The sequence below is a fragment of the Fusarium falciforme genome, chromosome 1 (assembly GCF_026873545.1).
Source record: "Fusarium falciforme chromosome 1, complete sequence".
Taxonomy (NCBI): Eukaryota; Fungi; Ascomycota; class Sordariomycetes; order Hypocreales; family Nectriaceae; genus Fusarium; species Fusarium falciforme.
Window position 1 is genome coordinate 6,148,840 of NC_070544.1, and position 18,789 is coordinate 6,167,628.

The 18,789-nt window shown below is 51.5% G+C and overlaps 8 protein-coding genes across 8 annotated transcripts; 5 read left to right on the forward strand and 3 right to left on the reverse strand.

The window, feature by feature from the left end:
• Positions 1–212: 212 nt before the first annotated feature.
• On the reverse strand, positions 213–2,156 carry NCS54_00176700 (HET domain-containing protein; the record flags this gene model as incomplete). Its single annotated transcript, XM_053147385.1, has 1 exon — positions 213–2,156. One exon carries the CDS (start codon positions 2,154–2,156, stop codon positions 213–215), a length of 1,944 nt encoding a protein of 647 aa, XP_053003360.1.
• A 346-nt stretch (positions 2,157–2,502) lies between these two features.
• Positions 2,503–5,837, forward strand: NCS54_00176800 (Hypothetical protein; the record flags this gene model as incomplete). The annotated part of the gene is made up of 6 exons (XM_053147386.1): positions 2,503–2,900; positions 2,954–3,572; positions 3,624–3,730; positions 3,788–3,999; positions 4,056–5,398; positions 5,469–5,837. The coding sequence occupies 6 exons, from the start codon at positions 2,503–2,505 to the stop codon at positions 5,835–5,837; spliced, it is 3,048 nt and encodes a 1,015-aa protein (XP_053003361.1).
• A 756-nt stretch (positions 5,838–6,593) lies between these two features.
• Positions 6,594–7,565, forward strand: NCS54_00176900 (Hypothetical protein; the record flags this gene model as incomplete). Its single annotated transcript, XM_053147387.1, has 1 exon — positions 6,594–7,565. One exon carries the CDS (start codon positions 6,594–6,596, stop codon positions 7,563–7,565), a length of 972 nt encoding a protein of 323 aa, XP_053003362.1.
• Positions 7,566–8,218: 653 nt separating this feature from the next.
• Positions 8,219–9,651, forward strand: NCS54_00177000 (Hypothetical protein; the record flags this gene model as incomplete). The annotated part of the gene is made up of 3 exons (XM_053147388.1): positions 8,219–8,515; positions 8,606–8,824; positions 8,878–9,651. The coding sequence occupies 3 exons, from the start codon at positions 8,219–8,221 to the stop codon at positions 9,649–9,651; spliced, it is 1,290 nt and encodes a 429-aa protein (XP_053003363.1).
• A 391-nt stretch (positions 9,652–10,042) lies between these two features.
• Positions 10,043–12,536, reverse strand: NCS54_00177100 (Zn(2)-C6 fungal-type domain-containing protein; the record flags this gene model as incomplete). The annotated part of the gene is made up of 8 exons (XM_053147389.1): positions 10,043–10,470; positions 10,521–10,707; positions 10,759–10,934; positions 10,983–11,256; positions 11,309–11,850; positions 11,905–12,230; positions 12,287–12,409; positions 12,484–12,536. 8 exons carry the CDS (start codon positions 12,534–12,536, stop codon positions 10,043–10,045), a joined length of 2,109 nt encoding a protein of 702 aa, XP_053003364.1.
• A 483-nt stretch (positions 12,537–13,019) lies between these two features.
• NCS54_00177200 (Flavin-Reduct domain-containing protein) lies at positions 13,020–14,093 on the forward strand (the record flags this gene model as incomplete). The annotated part of the gene is made up of 2 exons (XM_053147390.1): positions 13,020–13,060; positions 13,121–14,093. 2 exons carry the CDS (start codon positions 13,020–13,022, stop codon positions 14,091–14,093), a joined length of 1,014 nt encoding a protein of 337 aa, XP_053003365.1.
• A 349-nt stretch (positions 14,094–14,442) lies between these two features.
• On the reverse strand, positions 14,443–15,875 carry NCS54_00177300 (Proline dehydrogenase; the record flags this gene model as incomplete). Its single annotated transcript, XM_053147391.1, has 2 exons — positions 14,443–15,253; positions 15,304–15,875. The coding sequence occupies 2 exons, from the start codon at positions 15,873–15,875 to the stop codon at positions 14,443–14,445; spliced, it is 1,383 nt and encodes a 460-aa protein (XP_053003366.1).
• A 618-nt stretch (positions 15,876–16,493) lies between these two features.
• NCS54_00177400 (Multifunctional fusion protein) lies at positions 16,494–18,322 on the forward strand (the record flags this gene model as incomplete). The annotated part of the gene is made up of 3 exons (XM_053147392.1): positions 16,494–16,628; positions 16,683–16,790; positions 16,841–18,322. The coding sequence occupies 3 exons, from the start codon at positions 16,494–16,496 to the stop codon at positions 18,320–18,322; spliced, it is 1,725 nt and encodes a 574-aa protein (XP_053003367.1).
• Positions 18,323–18,789: the final 467 nt, after the last annotated feature.

Below are 18,789 nucleotides of genomic sequence, written 5' to 3' on the forward strand. Positions count from 1 at the left end.
ACTCTGACTTCTACAGTTGAAAACACTGTGATTAGAGTGATCTGGAAGACAGAGAGAACTGACCGCAATGGTAGACAGTGAATGTAGCGTAAACAGCCTTGCCTTCATTGGAGCGTTTGAGATCGATCGCATCACGGCACCAAGCATGAGCAACATTGGCTTTTACGCCCACTGAACTTCTGTGCCCTGATAAATTTATCCTCAGCTGCCTACTATATCAAATCGCCTATATCTTCATCAGAACACTCTTGGCCATAGTGCTGCAGGATGCCCTCCGGCGCCTTTGGGACTTGGTTAGGCGATAGATGCAACTCATCTATCATCTGCCTTCTATCGAAGACCACCTGGGTCAGGCCAACGAAACGGGACTCAGAGCCCTGGGCCGCCGACCTGGGATTACTCGACACCTTCTGCACCGTGACCAACACCTCGCCCTCGGCATCAACATCAGAGAGCTCATCAAAGTCGATGTTTTGCACGTCTTGGGCTCTCCATGTGTCCCAACCCCGGATAACCTTACACCTGGGAATGAACTTGATCCGTCGTTCATCATGATCTGGTTGTCCCATATTGGCCAAGCATATAGCGACAAACCTAGCAGGCCGTACTCGGCGTTTCTTGAAGACAACCACTGCGCCGTAGAGGCCGCCGCCATCTCTCTTGTCCACGTTGCCCTGTATTCGGCGTGGTAACACTAGTGGTAGGAGAGGCGGCTTTTCTGCTAACCATGCGGCGTCCAAAGTGCTGTCGCTTGGAAAGATGCCATAGAGGCGATAGTTAGCAGTCCCTCGAGAAAAGCATAACAGAAACGGACTTCCAGCCTCGCGAGGGTACCACGGCGGAACAGATAGAATAGTCGCATACGGCTTTTTAATTTGAATGCTTCTGTGGAAACCCGCTGATAGGGGATCGACATACTTTGAAATTGGTGTCGCCGTAGATTCTGTATATGATCCCTCCCCTGCCCAGAAGAGAGAATGTTCTGACAGTTGGCTATGCGATCCTCCCCTGGTGTAGTCGCTCGGATGCATTGATCCCATTATACTCTCCTTCCGGACTAGCTTCACCGGGAAGAAGGTTTGAGGCCAAAGCAACCGCGAATATTGCTGCAGTCGCTCAGGACCCTTCTGAAGCAACGGTATCCATATCCGAGAGACAGAGCGGGTAGATTGGGTGCTAGCTTTCTCAAGGTCCCAGCAATCGAGAACACCAAACACAAAGTGCGGCACCAAGGTGGTCACAATGGGCAGAGTAATCTGTAAGCCCGTGTTGGTCAGATGAAACGGATACGGGTGATCCCCGGGGATGTAATGCTTCTGTAGCTGCGGCGAGCTACTGACGACCACGGACTGCGAGTCGCAGAACTCCATAGGTGACCGGGGGAGAAAGTCAACGTATCGCAGCTGAGAGGCGAAGCTATGGTCGGCGTATTTGTGGATGATTTCTCCGAGAAGTCTGGTGAAAGCTTCGTGGCCCTCTCCATAAACGAGGGGCATTGTGATGTCAAAGAGCCCAAGCAGTGAGTAAGCCTGGTCCTCGATGCGCGTCGTCGAGCGGCGAGATGCCCATGCCAGCCTTTGGGCCACGCTGTATCTCCGCAGTGGGTGGGACTTGGAGAGCCTGCCCTTGAGGAGACACGACCACGCGATTCCTGTGATCTCGGAGATGCAGAGTGCCAGTTCTGGCTTTGTAGCTATTGCCGTCCAGTCGTTGGAGAAAAAGTTGATATTTGGCGATGCGATTAGCTCCTGAAGGGTCCAGCCCCTGGTAAACCATCTTGCGCTCCTAAAGACACTGTCCGGTTCAATACATTGATCCAGTGTCATGGCCGGCACGTCTTCCAGGTACACATAGCAGATATTGGACCTCCGGTACCACTTGAACATGGAGTTGATGGCTTCTGAGAGCTCTGCCGAGCTGCTCTTGTCGATGCAGTTGGTGTCTACCCAGACGTAGTCGAGTTTGTCTTTGACAGCCTGGTTGCAAGCCCACATGATCTTCTGGAAACCGGGTTTGAAGCGGCGGTTTTTACGGTCGGCCCAGTCCTGCAGCGACACTTCGCCGTCGCCCCAGGTATGCGACAGGATAGCATATTCGGGTATGGAGATGTCAAAGAACTCTTCGATCTCTAGAGTTGTGGTACTGATGAGTCGCATGTTGCCTCATAGGTAGACAAAAGGTTGTGAGATTCTTGATAGCTGCACCTAGAGACAGCTTCGCTTTTTTTAACGCGACGGGGGGTAGGAGCTGATCCAAGTCGACAACGAATAGGGAGGTGCCAATGCATGTGGCGCAATCAGTCCTGCAGGCCGAGTTCTCACGTCCGCAGCGGTTGGAAATCGCACCTCATTGGTAGCGATGGTACTGCAAGGCAAACAGAGGATGGGCAAGGCAGAATTGTGCTTGCAATGTTGATGCCCAAAACCTGAAGCTCAGATGGCTACCAGTTCTTGTCTTACTTCCCTCTCAGCAATCTCCCACAACCAAGTTTCAGGGTCGGCCATGGCTGAAGTCATTGTCGGCTTCGTCTCCGCCGGCGTGGGCATCGCCGCCTTTGCCATTCAGATTTCCAAAAGCATTGATGCCCTACGTCAGATGCGATTGAGACCTGGCGAGGCGCGCAAAGATCTAACAACTCTCCTCGAAAGACTTCAGATTCTCCACCAGACCGTAACTTTATTAAAGGCTTGGGAGGGCTACCAACCTGTTACCGGCATAATTGACCATGTGCAACAGAGATATGGCAACATCGAATTGACCATTCGAGATCTCTTGGAGAAACATCAAGAGAAGGGAGAGGGACACGGTCGTCACTGGAAGAGGGTGCTAGCTCGACACCCAAAACAACAAATTCAGGATCTTCGAGAAAAGATCAATGATCTCATCATCGTTCTGAATCTGTACCATATTCACCCATCATTCCTCCCTGGCTCCTGCTGACCTAAGTTAACAGGGCGTTTATGGCCGCACAATGCCAGCCCCCAAGCACCCAAGAACTCGAGCCAGGGGCCAACTCACAAGCACAAGAGGGGGGCGATCAGCAGGCGAAGCACGAAAGAGTCGCCGATGGAGCAAAAACGTGCACCGACGTGGCGATTAATTCGAGTTCGGATTCGCCGCAACAGCATCGCATGCTTCTATCGACAGCAAAGACTTCGAGTAGTTGCGGGACGCGAAAGTCTACCTGCTCATGCCACCAAACTGGCATCTCTGGCCGTTTCTGGTTCCTGCAATACACGCCTCTTTCCAGTTTCACCAGTAAACCGAATGATAGGGCCTCAGGGTGCAGTTGTATCAACCTCCGCCTACGATTAGCGCTGTCCCTGTACGGCGTGCCAATAGCCATTGTTGCTGGAATCGGTTTCATGGTTGACGGGTCATGGTTCAAGCTTCAACCTGCCCTCGAAGTGGAGAGAATTGTCAACTACACGTCCCCAGGTTTCGAGACCATATGGCGTCTCGAGAACGGCTTGATTTCGCTTCCCGAAGCCCGCGCGAGATTTATTGAACTACATCAGTCCGACCGTTCTCTCAGAAATCACAGGGATCCTGGAGGAAATAACTATATTCAAGTGAGTTGTAACCTACTAATAGTCCGAACTTTCATCCAATGACTGCTGTAGACGCTTTTGCAATATCCTTGGATAGGGCGGCGGCAAGACAATCAGTTTGATCTACTTCGCCTGCTCGTCACCGAGTGCGAGATGACGCTGGCGGGCGAGACTCAAAGGTGAGTGTGCCTTCTCCAAGACGTCTGCGGTCAACTCAAATTTAATTCAAAAAACAGTTTCCTTGTCCAGTGCGCAAAGTGGATTGGGGAGGGTCGTCACCTTGCCCTGCTTGATGCTATCCTAGAACTTGGATTCAAGGCCGACGCCATTCATGCATCCCCTCTAGAACAATGGCCTGAGCAATGTTCGCCAAACTGGTATGGCACCGGAGACACTCCAGATCCCTTCTTCATTGAGTATGTGAGGACGATTTTGAACTACAGCCCAAGTAAGTCCCCTCCCGCAAGCCGCCAGTTTGAACTCCACTCAACCTCATAATGTTAGGCTATTCGGGATCGACGACCCTTCACAACGTGCTTCTCAACGGATCAGTAGATTCCGCAGCGTATTGGTTGCAGAGATCGCAGCCACTTGAGAATAATGTCAACTTCCTGGGACAAACACCCTTGCACATCGTGACTACTCGTCCAGAGATGTGTCTTCTCGTGTTAGACGCAGGACATGACATAGACGTTACTGACGAATTCGGAGTGACTCCCCTGATGTACGCTGCAGCTATGGGGCAAACGGGAGTCGCAAAGTTACTCATCTCAAGAGGCGCCAATCTTGGTCTCAGAGACGCGAGACTACGGTGGACCTTTCTGGATTATGCCTTCTTTTGCGATCACTGGAACCTGGCTTTAGACGCCCTCTTGGCTGTCCAATCCAAGTTCGAATCTTTCGACTTTCAACTTTTGGTCCGGTGTGCTATTATGAGCGCTCTCAGTCACAGTACCGCTTCGATAGAGGGGAGGGATTTTCTTCCACACTTCATTCGGCTCTCCGACGACGTCAATTTCACGTTCGAAGATGATGGGGTGGGAGACAACAACTTGATGCACTACGCCTGTAACCTTGAAATTGCATCGACTCTTGTCCAATACGGGTTCGACAATTTCAATCAGAGGAACAGTAAAGGGAAGTTGGCAATTAACTCCCTAGCGAAATGGAAGAACGCACCACTCATCCAGTTCTGCATTGAAAAAGGTACGAATGTTGGTAACGTGAGCCAGACCGGACACACCATCTTTTTCGACATTCTTTCAGGATTGAACTCATTTAGCTGGCTCACTTGGGATACCGTTGACTCTATCAAGCTTTGTCTAACCGCAGGAGCTGATCCCTTCACGGCGGACGACTGCATGTGCCCGTGTTCTCCTGATGGCTGTCATGTATCCTCCATGTTCGGGCTCGATTTCAGTCCTTTCGCGGTTTTTAATCACACGGCTGAGCCAGTATGGGCCTTTGAATTGCTCACTCTCCTTGAAGAACATCGCGGTATTCAAACAGCAGAACAAATGCTTCTATCTCTTCTTCGGAAAGTTCGATGCGATGAGCCCGACATCTCTATTGCCCACGTTTGTTGTCAGAGGGGTCGTGGCCTCGGACAGGAAGCTTGGCAAGCTTGCTTGCCGGGTCTTCAGGGCGAGGACATTGAAGAAATACTCGATGAGGAGGAAGACTTCATCGCTACTCTAGAGATGGATATGAAGCAACTTGCGTCATTTGACTTTTCGAAGCTTCGAACCGAGTTGATGGTTCATTTGAAAGGGAAATACGACGCCCACATCGAAAGTGCGACACGGGAAAGAGAGAAATTCGCGGCGAAGTCGAAACACCAACGTCTGGTAAGCAGCGGCCCTTTTATTCCGTACAGTCTACAACACTTACTTTTAAGGGAGCTAACGCCAGGAGTAGATGACATATGAAGTCGACTATAGAACTGACGAATTCAAACACACTGTCTGTGGCCCTTGGCCACTAGAATACTCAATCGTTCAGTCAATATCAGGGTACGCCTTCTGGCTACAGCATGAGCGTTTGAGGGCAGACAAACCACTCGCGCGTGATTTTCACAAAGCTGGCTGGTTTGAGAGGCGCATCTGTTGGCTTCTTGAGTTCATGGACGTAATGGAGGTGACGGTAGAGATGTTGGAGGAGAGCATGGGAAGGATATCTGTGACGGGGACGCGAACCGAGAAGATTGACCGCGAGCAAACGGTCAAGTCTTTCTTGGAAGCGATAGGGAAGGCAAGGAACAAAGACGAAGAGCGGGAAGCAGAGTGAAAGCCTGTCTGAACCAAGAGACCCGTACACTTTTAGTACTGGGTCCTGTAGGGCCCTGCCCCTCTCGCCTTCCTTCTACGCCTTGCTTTTGTATCTCATTATGGCTTATCAACTGCCTTTGATTGCAATCACGCAAGACTGCCTATTTTGTGGGGAGACGGGCCTTGACCAGGTCGGCTTCCATGCCCACAAATTACCCATTAGATTCCAGGCGCGGCTAGGAGACCAAGTGAAGCCGTTTACGCGTAAGGAATATCCCTGCCCGCGGCAGATGGTCCCTTTGTGAGACATTGAGGTCAACGGCCATCTTGAACCCTGCCTTGGTGTGCTGTGATTGGCTAGCAAACTCCCAAGGTCCGCGTTCCACAGTCTCATCAAGCGCCTAAGTGGCGCACGTGGTTGTTCATCGCAATGAAGTTGCTTCCTGATTGGCGGGTCATTAACCTACAGCAGGGTCTTCAAAACCAGGTCGTCCTACACTTCCCGTTATAGAAGACCAAGGCCGTCTGAGCCTCGATTTAACTACTTGAAACTTTGAGGCGCACTCAGACACTCGACACCCATGATATGCGTCAATTTTTGCCGCCCTCGTTGGGTGCACTGATGGCCTCATACTCGGGATGGCCTGTTTCCAGGTTCCAGCTTTTGTCATTAAATACCCTGTTCCCTTCTCCAGCATATGGTTCGTCTCGGTAGTTTGCAAGATTCGTTTGAACATTCGCATTCCCTTTCAGCTTTGTGTTCAACTCTTTCACTATGCCGCATTTTACACATTTTATCATCCTTTCATCGTTGGTCTTGATGGGAAATGCCCAAGACCTGGATCAGACCATCGTCGGCTGCGAGGCGATCTCCTGTTCCATGGACAACTTTGACCCTCACTGCACCGTCGCCAACCTAACATTTGAGAACATCGGTCTAACCCGTATCCCCGATGTCCCAGAGTCTCTTGACTATTTCTCCATCGCCAAGGGTGTCAACATTTCTGGGCGTGGTGCTGATGACTTCACCTCCGTGTACTATCTCGGCATACCGGAGGATGTGTCACTAGATAAGGTGCACAGCTGTGCTGCCATCTTCCATGACCCTCCCCAAGACACATTTGACGAGTCCAGCTCACACACTTGCGCCGAAGTCATGGGTCAGAGGTGTGTCGATGCCATCCAGGATCGTGCATCCAAGGTTGCCGAAGGCAAGTCAAGGGATCTTTGCAAGGCCCTCCAAGAGGACCTCCTGAAGAACGACATTGATGCGTGCGACAACCTCACTGGAGGCGGCAAGGGTATCGGTCATATCTCTGTCAAGGATCTCTCTAAGCTCGAAAACATCGAGGGCTCTCGCAATTCGTCCAGCGATTGTTGGCCAATCCTGCCCAAGTCGGGCAATCTGGCAGAAATTTTCACCGAGTTGGTTGAATTCGAGGCAAGTCGCGATACTTCTCCCCTAGAATGTATCAAGAAACCAACTGACTCTTTGTTCCAACAAGGAGGTCTCAACGCCTCAACTGCCTATCCTGAGCTGAATAGGATCACCCCGCTGCTGACTCTGTTTGTCAAGGGCCAGGGCAAGTACAGCATCATGAACGAGACTGTCTCACGTCTGACCTGCATCAAGATCAACAGCACTCAGACTCTGGGCCCGGAGGTGGGTGTAAACGTTGCATCCTTATCTAGGGTCAGCGCGTTAGCTGCTGGTGGTGCATTTGCTTTGTTCATGTTGATGCTGTAGGCTGGTTAAAGAAAGCATTGGGCGGCGGACTGGTGATATCATTTCCATGAGATAGCATTGTACTAATATTATTCTGGAGCATCTTTTTTTCTTTGCCATAGAGCGAGTTACAATGCAACATGTGCTATAGCTGGGTTGGCGATAAAGATGATCCTGCAGGGTGCCGAGGTCGTAAAGTGTTAAAAATCACAGAATAAGGGAGGCTATATGATTGCGAATAAGTCGATGCTCTCTTAGTTACTAATCATGGAAAGATATTTTTCATTGCGGCCTAACCATGTAATCCATGAAACCAGGCGTCATGCTGGCAATAATGTTTGACCGTGACGTGTGTAAACAAAGCACATTTCACCGACCCTTTGAACGTCGGCTTCCGTTTAATCAAAGGCATAGCCAAGCGCATATTATAAAGCCTTCTTCCTTTTCAAAGAAGAGTTAACCAAAAAGATGACGAAATGATATAGTCTGATAGAAGCCCAAGAGGCATGATACGGGAGCCGGCAGCTGTGACGAGGGGGCATGACGTCTCAAAGAGCTAATGATGAATATTTAAACGGTTGAATGCGCGCATAAGGATGATCATTCAACTCTTGCATCTTCCAACTCTTTCCTCAACCTGTCTTCTACACAGAAACAGACAGAAGCAGTTCGACATGGGCAAGGACTTCCACAAAAAAGTCTCGGACCTTGAGTCCCGACTCACCTCCATCAGAGAGGACTCCGACACTTGTTCATCCAGCACCCTGAACGATCAGTTTCTCGCTCAAAGAAACCTCGCTCGCGCCACTGGGCGTGCCATGTCGACCCTGAAGGCCCTCATTCAGCATTTAGGCAGCTGTCAACCTTCGTCACTGACCGACTCGGTCCTTGAAGACATGAAGTCAGCCTGGTTCAACGTGTATTCCTGCGGCGAGGCTTGCTGCAGCTGTGCTCTAGAGCACCGGGACTCGGTAAGTCAAAGAGGTTCAATAGCCAAGACTTCTTGATCATTTTTGTTGGCATGGGGTTATCAGCCAGCTGACGCTCATTCCGCCCCTCAGTTACTCTCCCATGGGGACGATTTGAGAAAGTGGTCAAAGGAAGCGAAACTCGTCCAAGCAGAGCTGCATCTGAGTCTTCGCACAGTCCAGAATGACGTGGCATCCGAGACGACATCTCTTCAGCGGTATCTCGAAGAAATGGAAGTCGCCAAGAATGCCGTGGACGAGACTATCAGAGACAACATGGAGGTGAAGCGCAAGTGCTTTGAGGTTCACGAGGTAAGTCACTTCCATAGCTCCAGTCGCCCCCCTGCTGACGCTTCGCATCAAAGTGGACAGCAACTTTCCCAACTGCTTGGGATTTCGAACAGAAGTTGCAGATTGCCCTGCAAGCCCGTGGAAGAAGCCTCAAACAAGCCGAAGCGAACCTCGAGAAGAGTAGGATGCGAGTTAATAAGGCCGAGACCAAACTAAGCGGTCACAAGACACGCGTCGAAACGCTCAGCACCTTGGCTCAGAAGGTGGCCGGGATCCAGGCCAAGGGACATGCCCTTTCGCGCCGCTACAGAGCAATTTCCCAAGACGCTGCTGATACTTCGAGCGCGATGAAATCCCTCAAGAAGGCCTACAGAGAGGCCGTTGATCTCACCAACATGATGAGAATTGACATGTACAAGCTGGAGAGTGCCAAGTACCTCCTGGGAATTATCGACGCGGCATTGGACGACAGCACCCTTGTGGGCGAACTCGCCGATATGATCCACTACATGGAGTACCGTTACGATCATTCCGGCAGAATCCACGGCATCGTAACCCCAGAGCATCCGTACGACCTTCTCAACGAAGTGCAAAAGAAGCTGCGAAGCCAGCAGCTCCGGATCGTTCCGCCCCGCAGCTTCGACATGTACCCAATTAGAGACATGAACACCAAGCCCCTGGCCGCTCTGCATGTCGATATGATGCGCTCCATCCTGGTCACTCTTGACAGAGACGAGCATCGTCTTGTACGTGTCAGTCCCTGCAGGGTTGGTCGGGGTGAACTGACCGACATGCTCCAGTACAATATTCGCATGACGTGGGGGGACACACTCGAAGGAGACTACTAGACTGGACTGGTTATGAGTAGCAGTTCACCGGTATGCCGAAACATGGTCCTTTCATTTGGATGTTGATCGAGTTGGAAATTGTGGCCTGGGTAAACTAAACGGATGAATGAATCATGGCACTAGAAATCAAGGATTCCCATTGATAATGATAGTTTGGGATTATTGCTGATTTTTATTTACGAATATTCTACCTCTTTTCTCGTAATCATAGAGAAGATAGTCACACAAGACATGGAAGAATGAGATGAATTGATCTGGCCATATTCTCGGTATCTTATCTCGCGCAAGGAAACCCATAAATGCTAGCTGCTAACAACAGGGCTTTGTTCTCTTGACCCAGGCTCTAGACTTTCAGTTAACTTCTTGTGGATAAATATTTGCCCAAAATGTACTACAACTCGGGCTGGTAAAGAAAGCTATCCACATCCAGTTGCTCCGCTAGATCCAGCAACTCCCCAGGAGTCAATCCAGCCATGGCATTAGCCGCAAAAAGATCCCATCCCATTTCGTCAGGGGCGTGCGGCTGAACATGTTCAGGACCGCCGTGTTCTAGTTGGGTTTCATGCATCTCGGCAGGAGGCGGAGGACTTGCAATGTCGCTCGGTGGCGTCAGAGCAGACAGCTTCTGCTCTAGTTGCTCCAACTCAACCTTCCGGAGAGGTGCAGCCAGGCTTCCTTTGGCAATTAAAGTGTCAAGAACATATCGAACGTCGTCCCGCCATGAATAGTCTGGTAGGAGTGATGGGCATATAATAGGGATGAGATGGAGAAGGAAGGCGGAGGACGAGGCGTATTCGATTTGAAAAGGCAAGAATGCCTCTGAGATATCATGTTAGAAGGAGTAGTTGGATAGTGTCTGGAAATCTCACCAATGAGGTCCTCATCGGCCAGGGCACGAAGTGTCTTTAGGATAGCTATGGCAGAGTCGACGCAGGATTGTATTAACGACGAGACGGGACGAGACAGGGTCAGTCCCCGAGTAACTTGCGTCTTCGACTGCTCCATGTGCATGTGTAACGCGCACATTATCTGGGGTCGGGTCGTAAGTACCACACACTAGACGATAGGTCAGTAATGGGTCCGCAAAGCAGCATCCGGGTGGCTCACGTGGTGATATTGCAAAAGAAGTCTTGTCGCCGTTCTGGAAGCTTTACTGATAGAATCCCGGAAATGGTTATTAATAATGGCGTTCAAATCTCGATTCAACTCGGCCAGGTTTCTCAGGATGGATTGCGTATCGCTGATAAGAGTCCCATCGTAATCTTTGCCAACGCCATAAACCGCTTGAACAAGTCAGTATCTAGAACGAAAAATCAGACGCGGGGACATACTTCCGAGGATTCTCGCTATTAAACGGGCTAATTGAACGTGAAGCGTAAGACTAAGCGCGTTCAAGGAGTTATCCGCCTGGGAAGGTAGCTTGTTGGTAATATCCTCGTCACGAATGGAGCTCGTCGCGCCGATGAGGGCAGCAAACTCCTGGTCTAGCATGTAGACGACCCAAAAGATCTTGTGGCAGCGCTTGGAGTGTTGAGCGCCAACGGCCTCTTCCGGCATATGCCTGTGGAAGCCAGATAGCACGCAGATACGGAGGGCATGCCCTATCTAAGAGTTGGTTAGTAGTAATACCTAAGACCCCAAAGAAGAGTGTCCGTACATGCTGAAAGGCAGCTACCCTCATATCAATGGATTGAAAGTAGATAGCCGCCAGGGTAAGTGCCTGGGCGGACAGCACTGGATCCAGAGCAATACCCGCCAGCTCAGGCATCAACTGCATGGCTCTGGCGGCATACTGATATCCAGGCGGGCTTCCATCGGCGTTTCTTCCACTGAGGAATGCCTTGCCAAATGCCAGCATCAGCAAATACTGAGCATACCACAGCTTACATGATGACGCTTTGGCTGAGGCATCCTCGTAAAGCTCCCTAATGTGACGGATAAACTCTGTCTCGTCGATGAGAGATGCTAGCGGACCCAGGTAAAACCTCGCTGTCTGAATGAGAAAGAGGGCATAATCAGAAGGGGGGAGGTTGGACACGTCTGGCGGTTCATCAGGCATCAGAGGCTTCCATTGTAGACGGAATGCCACTCCGTCAAGATGCCAAGGAAAAGACTCATTGTTGGTTTCTGGAATATTCTTGCCAAGAAGGGCCAAGACTCGTCTACAAAATGCCCAGGATGATGCCGGGCCCATGTACCCTGGGATATCTCGTCAGCGTCCAGCCCACTTGGAGGAGAGGGGATCAGCATTACAGTATCGTCCAAGTGCTCGTCCAAACACATAGTCATTATCCACGAGGGGGTTCTGTCGGAAAGCCGGCTCGAGCACTTCATTGCCCGATAGAGAGCCCGGCTCTTGCTCATCTTCATCATGCTCGGCTTCGGGAGTCCCAAGAGTGAGACCCTCCTCCGGTTCCACCTGACCGGACACGACGGATCCGTCAGGTGGAACCACGGTCAAGGACCCATAATCGGAGACGGATGAGTGTCTAGGGCGGGGCCGGAAGGGACCGGCGTTGTCACGGAGGGAGCCGGGGGTCGGGAGCGCCTCTTGACGGCTCTCCAAGGCACGGAGATAACTGCGGTGGAATGAGACAACAAGGCCAGGCAGCCACGCGTCATGTAAGCAACCTACCTCTCAGGAACTGATACCTTCTTCTCTTCGGCTTCGTATATGCATGTTTCGTTCTTGCGACCACACCTAGTGCAAGGTTGAGCGCCGGAGCACTTGACTTTCATGGAGCGACATCGCTTGCATCTTGAGAGCAGGTGAGTTTGTCAGCTCGGCTGGAAGCGGAAAACGTCATGTGGAGAAGGAAGGAAACAACATACGCTTTCGGACACTTCTTGACTATTCTGAACTGATGCTGAGGATTATTCGGCATCGCAACGAAACGAACGGGGGCGTGATGATTCGACGGGGCTTGGTGTGGACTCTGGATGGGAAAGTCGGGGGAGGCTTCCGACTTATGTCCTTCGCGCCTGCCTCGACCCCGACTTTCCTTATCTGGCAAGGTTAGGCCAGGCTTATCAACGGTCTTGGCAGGGCGCGTTATCGGAACCAGATTTGTCAACGTCGGCGCGTCGTTCCGACATTTAACGCCGCTGATAGCCTTCATTGGGGTTTTGGTACCCGCCATATAGCCGTTTTGGGTCTTGTCGGTATATCAGTGCCGATCTCGCCCACAATCTTCGTCTCGCTCACAAAAGCTATCACCAGCCCGCGAAGAGTTACCAGTTCAGGGGTCGTCCGACTATTGGCTGAATTCAGGTCTCACATATCGAACCTTTTCTGGGGGCTTGCAGTAGAATCTGCACAAGTTGCCATCGACAGTCCCGATTCAATCAGTCATCTGACCACACCCATCATGCTTTCCAGGGCCTGCACATCCCGCTTCATCCTTGCACGGTAAGACATGCCCTTCCAAATTTGATCATGTGGTTTGCAGCAGTGTTGACCCCCATCCAGTTCACTGCACGTGCGGCCGTTCAGGCTGTCACCTCCGGCAGTCAGGATGAACTCTTCTGCCGCTGCCGCTGCCGCTGCAGCCAAGCCTGCCTTCTCGGCCGTGCAGCAGGTCACCAACTTTGAAGAGATGATAGCCAATCGTCCCGACTTTGACCATTCGGGCGAGCCCATCGAGATCACAAAGTCTCCCGATCCATCGTGGACATTTGGGGAGGGTGTCCGCACCGGCCCTCCCCCTTCTCCTCAGGAGAAGATCCACCAAGAGATCGACCCCTACTCCCCGGATCGATCTGTCTCGCAAAATTACCGTCTTCTAATTTCCGGCATCGCCCCTCGCCCCATTGGTTTCATCAGTACCCTTTCGGCAGATGGCAAGACCAAGAACCTCGCCCCGTTCAGCTACTTTCAGCTAGTCGATCATGATCCCCCCATGTTCATCGTCAGCTTCTCCTCTCGCTTTGGTCCCGTCAAGGACACTTACCGGAACCTGAAAGAGACCGGGGAGTGTGTCATAAACACCGTCTCCGAGAACATGATTGAAGCTGTTAGTGCTTCGTCCATTGATGCTCCCTATGGCCTTTCTGAATGGGATGTCACTGGCTTGACAGAAGCCGAAACGACCACAGTCAAGCCATCACGTGTCAAGGAGTCCGTGCTGTCTATTGAAGGCAAGGTTGTTGACATTAAGGAGTTTGACGGCCACAACCCGGGTATGAGCAGTGCCGCCATCTGCCTTATCAAGGCCACCCGCTTCTGGGTACAGGAAGGCGCAGCCAACGAAGACTTTAGCCATATTGAGCTGGACAAGCTACGTCCCATTGCGCAGCTCGGTGGCATGTCTTATGGACGAATCTCATCGACATTTGAGCTGCCCCGATCAAGGTGGGCAGACGAGCAGCCGAGGAGTGAGCTCCTAACCACTCTAGAAGAGACTCAAAAAAGGAGTCAAGATGAGAAGAAGGATGGACTGTAAGATACTAGTATAATAAACTGCCAGAATCCGCAAATCTCCTATTAAAGCGCTTTCCAAGATGCTATTCATTTCTCAAAGCCGGTGAACCTGCATGACGGTCATCTCATCGTCAAATTGTAAGGTCAGGCTTGTTACACAATGACGCTGAGTAGTAGATTTCTTTTGTACCAGACAGTGTGTTTTCATGAACGTGGAAGCCGATCTCTCAAGAGACCATCCATCTTGGTGACTTACAAATGGACGTTCTGTACCAAGAACGCCCCTGAAATGAGCAGACAGCTGTCACCAAGTTATCAAAGCCCAAGATTCAAAATTTTAATAGCAAATTTATTCTTTATTCTACCATATCTTAACCGAATACCCTGCGTCGGAGCTCCTTTCTCATCGCCTCAGCCATATGCTGTGTCCTCTCCACAGCACCCCGATTCTCAACCGCCCGTCGGTACAGGTATCCGATGCATTCCTGCACCGACCCCCAGGGTAGGCACTTGAAGATCCGCGGCGTCTCCGCCGTCACCTTGCCCTGGCTCGCCGCCTGCTCGTAGTCTTGGAGAAGTTTGCAGCTGAGCTCGTCCGCCATGCCCATGATCTGGGCGCATTTCATCGGAACGGTGGGTTGGCCGGATGCGACGCGTTGGCGATGTGTTTGGAGGGCCTTTTGGGCGCTTTCGGCGTTGTGGGTTGCCAGCACCAAAGCGGCGTCGGGAAACTTGAGGTTTACGGCCTGTTTAGGAACTCTTCGAGAAATGAACATGTCGGCAATGTCGTCGTAAGAACGATCCGTGTCCTCCTTGGTGTCGTGGATCAAAGATCGGACCTCATTCTCGATGTAAGCACCACGGACCAGCTTGATGCCAACTGTCCAGCCCTCCTGAGCAGCAAGAGTGATGTGCCTCTCAGCGTTTGCCCTTGCACCCTTCAGGTAAGCCTGAATGGTGTTGTAGACCAATGCGTTGCCGTCTCGGTTGTGCTCTCGCATCAGGACAATGGTCCAGTCGTCGAGTGTGTTCTGTAGAACTTGCTGTTCCGCGTCGATCCAAAGCTGGCATCCTCTTTTCCTGGTCTCGTTGCAGATCTCGTTGAGTGCGTCGTGTAGGTACTTGGGCATAGGCTTGCCCGCCTGCATGGCATCAACGGCAATAGGGCCAGCACCAGTCACCCTTTGGTCAAGTCAGTCGAAGCTCGTGTTGGAGATATGGGAGGTACTTACTTGATGGCGAGGAGATCACCCGCTTCGATCATGTTAAGCGTCTCAATGTTTCCCTTCTTCCATTCATCAATGACCCTGTAGTACTCGGCGGGGTACTCGTTCACCCCAGTCTGGGAAGCCTCGGCGTTGGTATCCAATACGATTTCCTTGGAGTATCCGAGAATGATGCCATGATAGCCCAGGTTCTTGATGTATTTGACGGTACTGGAAACTTCTGGAATGCTGTTGCCAGCACAAAAGTGGTCGTAAATGGTCCATTGGAGTACCCTGTTGAGAACGGGGTTCTTATCAGGGTTCAAAATGGCGGAGTTTGTCTGTGTGATCAAGGCGAGAAAGGCGAGGGATGGTTTCAGCAGCCAACTCGTTGCCATGACAGTAGTCAAAGCAACGGAGCGAAGGAGGACTCCGGTAGGGAGTTTAGAGAGAGCTGAAGGCTCCTCCGCGGGAGCCGGAGCTGACTTGATGGATGGCTTAATCGCTGCATCAGTGAGGAGGCGTCTTGGCTGATAAAGGAAGCGAGATGATGGTGGCAGCAATTGCCTGCGACTGTACACGGCACTTCTAGAAAACATGATGGGCTTATCGACATAGATTCAACGAGCTTGACTCGAGTGACACACTTCCTGCTTTAAGACTTCATTCACACCAATATATCCATGACACTATTGCCATTCCACCCGCACCAATACGGCCCTCTCCGCCCAATCTCCTCACGAAACTCTCCTCCCTCCACCAAACATCCCGCGAATAGACGAGGCCGGGATGATTTCCCGACGTTCCTATCTCGGAGCGAACTTGGCCTAGAACCACCTTAGTCCCCCAGTGTGGCTGGATGCGGGGTTGGGCAACAACAGGAGGGTGGTCACGGGGTCTACGTGATCATGCATCCACGGTGATCTATCAAAGGAGATAAGCGACAAAACCTCTGCAGGCCAATCGTTTCAGGAAAAAGAAACGAGTAGGCTTCTTCATTTAATGGGCTAGCGTCGGCGTCGTTGCTTTGGTCGGTTGAGTTGTCGGCGATGACCGTCGGGGTGGTGTATATCGTCGGGATGGCCTTCCGACACTCTCGCTAAACTCTATGATAAGAAGTGACGAGTAATCTTGCCAGATCTATTGGAAAACGAACCATAGATCTCTATACCAGCACTTTTTCTATCTTTGTCTGGACTCTTGAGAAATCATCCAATATGCAGAGATCTTTGTTGGCTCAACGACAGCCCCTGGCTGGCCTGCGTGCTGCTCGTCGATGCACTGCTACCACACTCTCGATCAAGAGGTCTCTGAGTCTTTGGAGCCCTCCCAAGTTTGAGAATGAGAAGATGGTATGGACTTCTCTTGTGTGATTTCATTGGCCTCTCAGCTAATATCAATCTCAGTTCAACTATGCCAAGGGCTCCCCTGAGAGAGCGGAACTCACCGAGAGCATCAAGAAGCTCAAGAGCAAGTTCCCCGTCAATATTCCCATTCAAATCAGTGGTGCAACTGTAAGTTTTCCCGTTAACTCTGATTAAATCAACTGTCTAATTCATTTCAGGTCGCCAGCAACAAGACTCTGAAGCAAAAGAACCCCTCCAACCACCAGGAGATTGTTGCAGAGTATGGAGCCGCCACCCCTGACCAGGTCAACGCCGCTATCGATGCTGCCCTGAAGGCTAAGCCCGCCTGGGAGGCTCTTCCCTTTGAGGACCGAGCTACTATTTTCCTCCGTGCTTCTGAGCTGGTGACTGGCAAGTATCGCTCTGACATCGTTGCCGCTACTATGCTCGGCATGGGCAAGAACATCTGGCAGGCTGAGATCGATGCCCCAGCTGAGACAGCAGACTTTTTCCGTCACTACATCAGCGAGGCGTGGAAGCTGTACGCCCAACAGCCCACGGTTCAGACTTCCGGTGTGTGGAACAAGATGGAGTACCGGCCCCTGGAAGGCTTCGTTTACGCCATTTCTCCTTTCAACTTCACGGCTCTTGGCGCCACTCTGGTCGGACCGGCTGCTCTGCTGGGCAACGTGGTTGTGTGGAAGCCCTCTGATTCTGCTCTCCACGCTAGTTGGCTTCTGCATCAGATCCTTCTGGAAGCTGGTCTTCCTAAGGACGTTATCCAGTTCCTTCCTGGTAACCCTGAGGAAGTTACCGACGCCGTGTTGAAACGACCCGAGTTTGGTGCTCTTACCTTTATTGGTTCGACAAAGGTTTTCAAGGGTCTGCAGAAGAAGATTGGCAACGGAATTGGCGATGAGATCTACAACTCGTATCCCCGCGTTGTCGGAGAGACCGGTGGAAAGAACTGGGGTGTCGTCCACCCCTCCGCCGACATCAAGAGCGCCGCCCTCAACACTGTTCGAGCAGCCTTCGAGTACCAAGGCCAAAAGTGTTCGGCCAACTCACGAGTCTATGTCGCTGAGTCAGTCTGGCCCGAGTTCAAGAAGCACCTTCAAGAGCAAGTCTCCGCCCTCAAGATCGGAGACGTCGAGCAATTCGAAAACTTTATCAACCCCGTCATCCACGAGGCTTCGTTTGACAAGCTGAACAAGGTCATCGAGGACGCTAAGGACGACCCTGAGCTCGAGCTCATCGTTGGTGGCAAAGCCTCCAAGGAAAAGGGCTACTACGTCCACCCAACCATCTACCAAACCACCAACCCTCGCCACAACATCATGAGCCAGGAGCTCTTCGGCCCCATCCTTGGAGTTTACGTCTTCCCTGACCACGCCTGGGAGGAGACCCTCAAGACTGTTGACACCACATCCCGATATGCCCTCACTGGCAGCATCTTCGCCCTAGACCCCTATGTCCTTCGCAAGGCCCAGGACACCCTGAAGCACGCCGCTGGCATGCTCTACCTCAACACCAAGTGCACTGGCGCCGTGGTGGCGCAGCAGCCCTTCGGTGGTTCTCGTGACTCGGGCACCAACGACAAGACTGGTACGATGGCTCACTTGCAACGGTTTGTCAGCGCCAGGACCATCAAGGAGGAGTTTGTGCCACTGGAAAAGGTCACATATCCTTCCAACGAGTAAAAAATGAATTTCATTATAGCCAAAATAAATATTTCTATTTCATATTTCTCCCATGAGGTGTTGACAATGTGAGAAACACAGACAAGTGAAGTCGAGCTGAGCAAGCCAGGTCAGACCACTGGCTTGATATTTAAAGTGAAGAGGTTGCAAGTGAAATTACCAAGCCCTCAGGCTTAGATCTATTCAAGCCAATAGGCATTTCCTTCCCCCTACTCCTGACGTCAAACCCCTGTCATTTGTGAAATGCACGAACGCCCGAGGCAACGAGGCCATTCACGGAGCAACCATGGCGAACCAGGTGGGCGGACAATGACATGTCGCTCAGCCATTCCGCAGGGGATGAAGAAAGCGCGCAGGTCTCACCATGCCTCACTTCCTTTCCTCTTTCCACTTTCTTCCGTCAGTCAACAAGGGGTTACAAACTCTCCAAAGATGGAACTTCTTAGCGCCTTGAGCGTCGCGGCCGG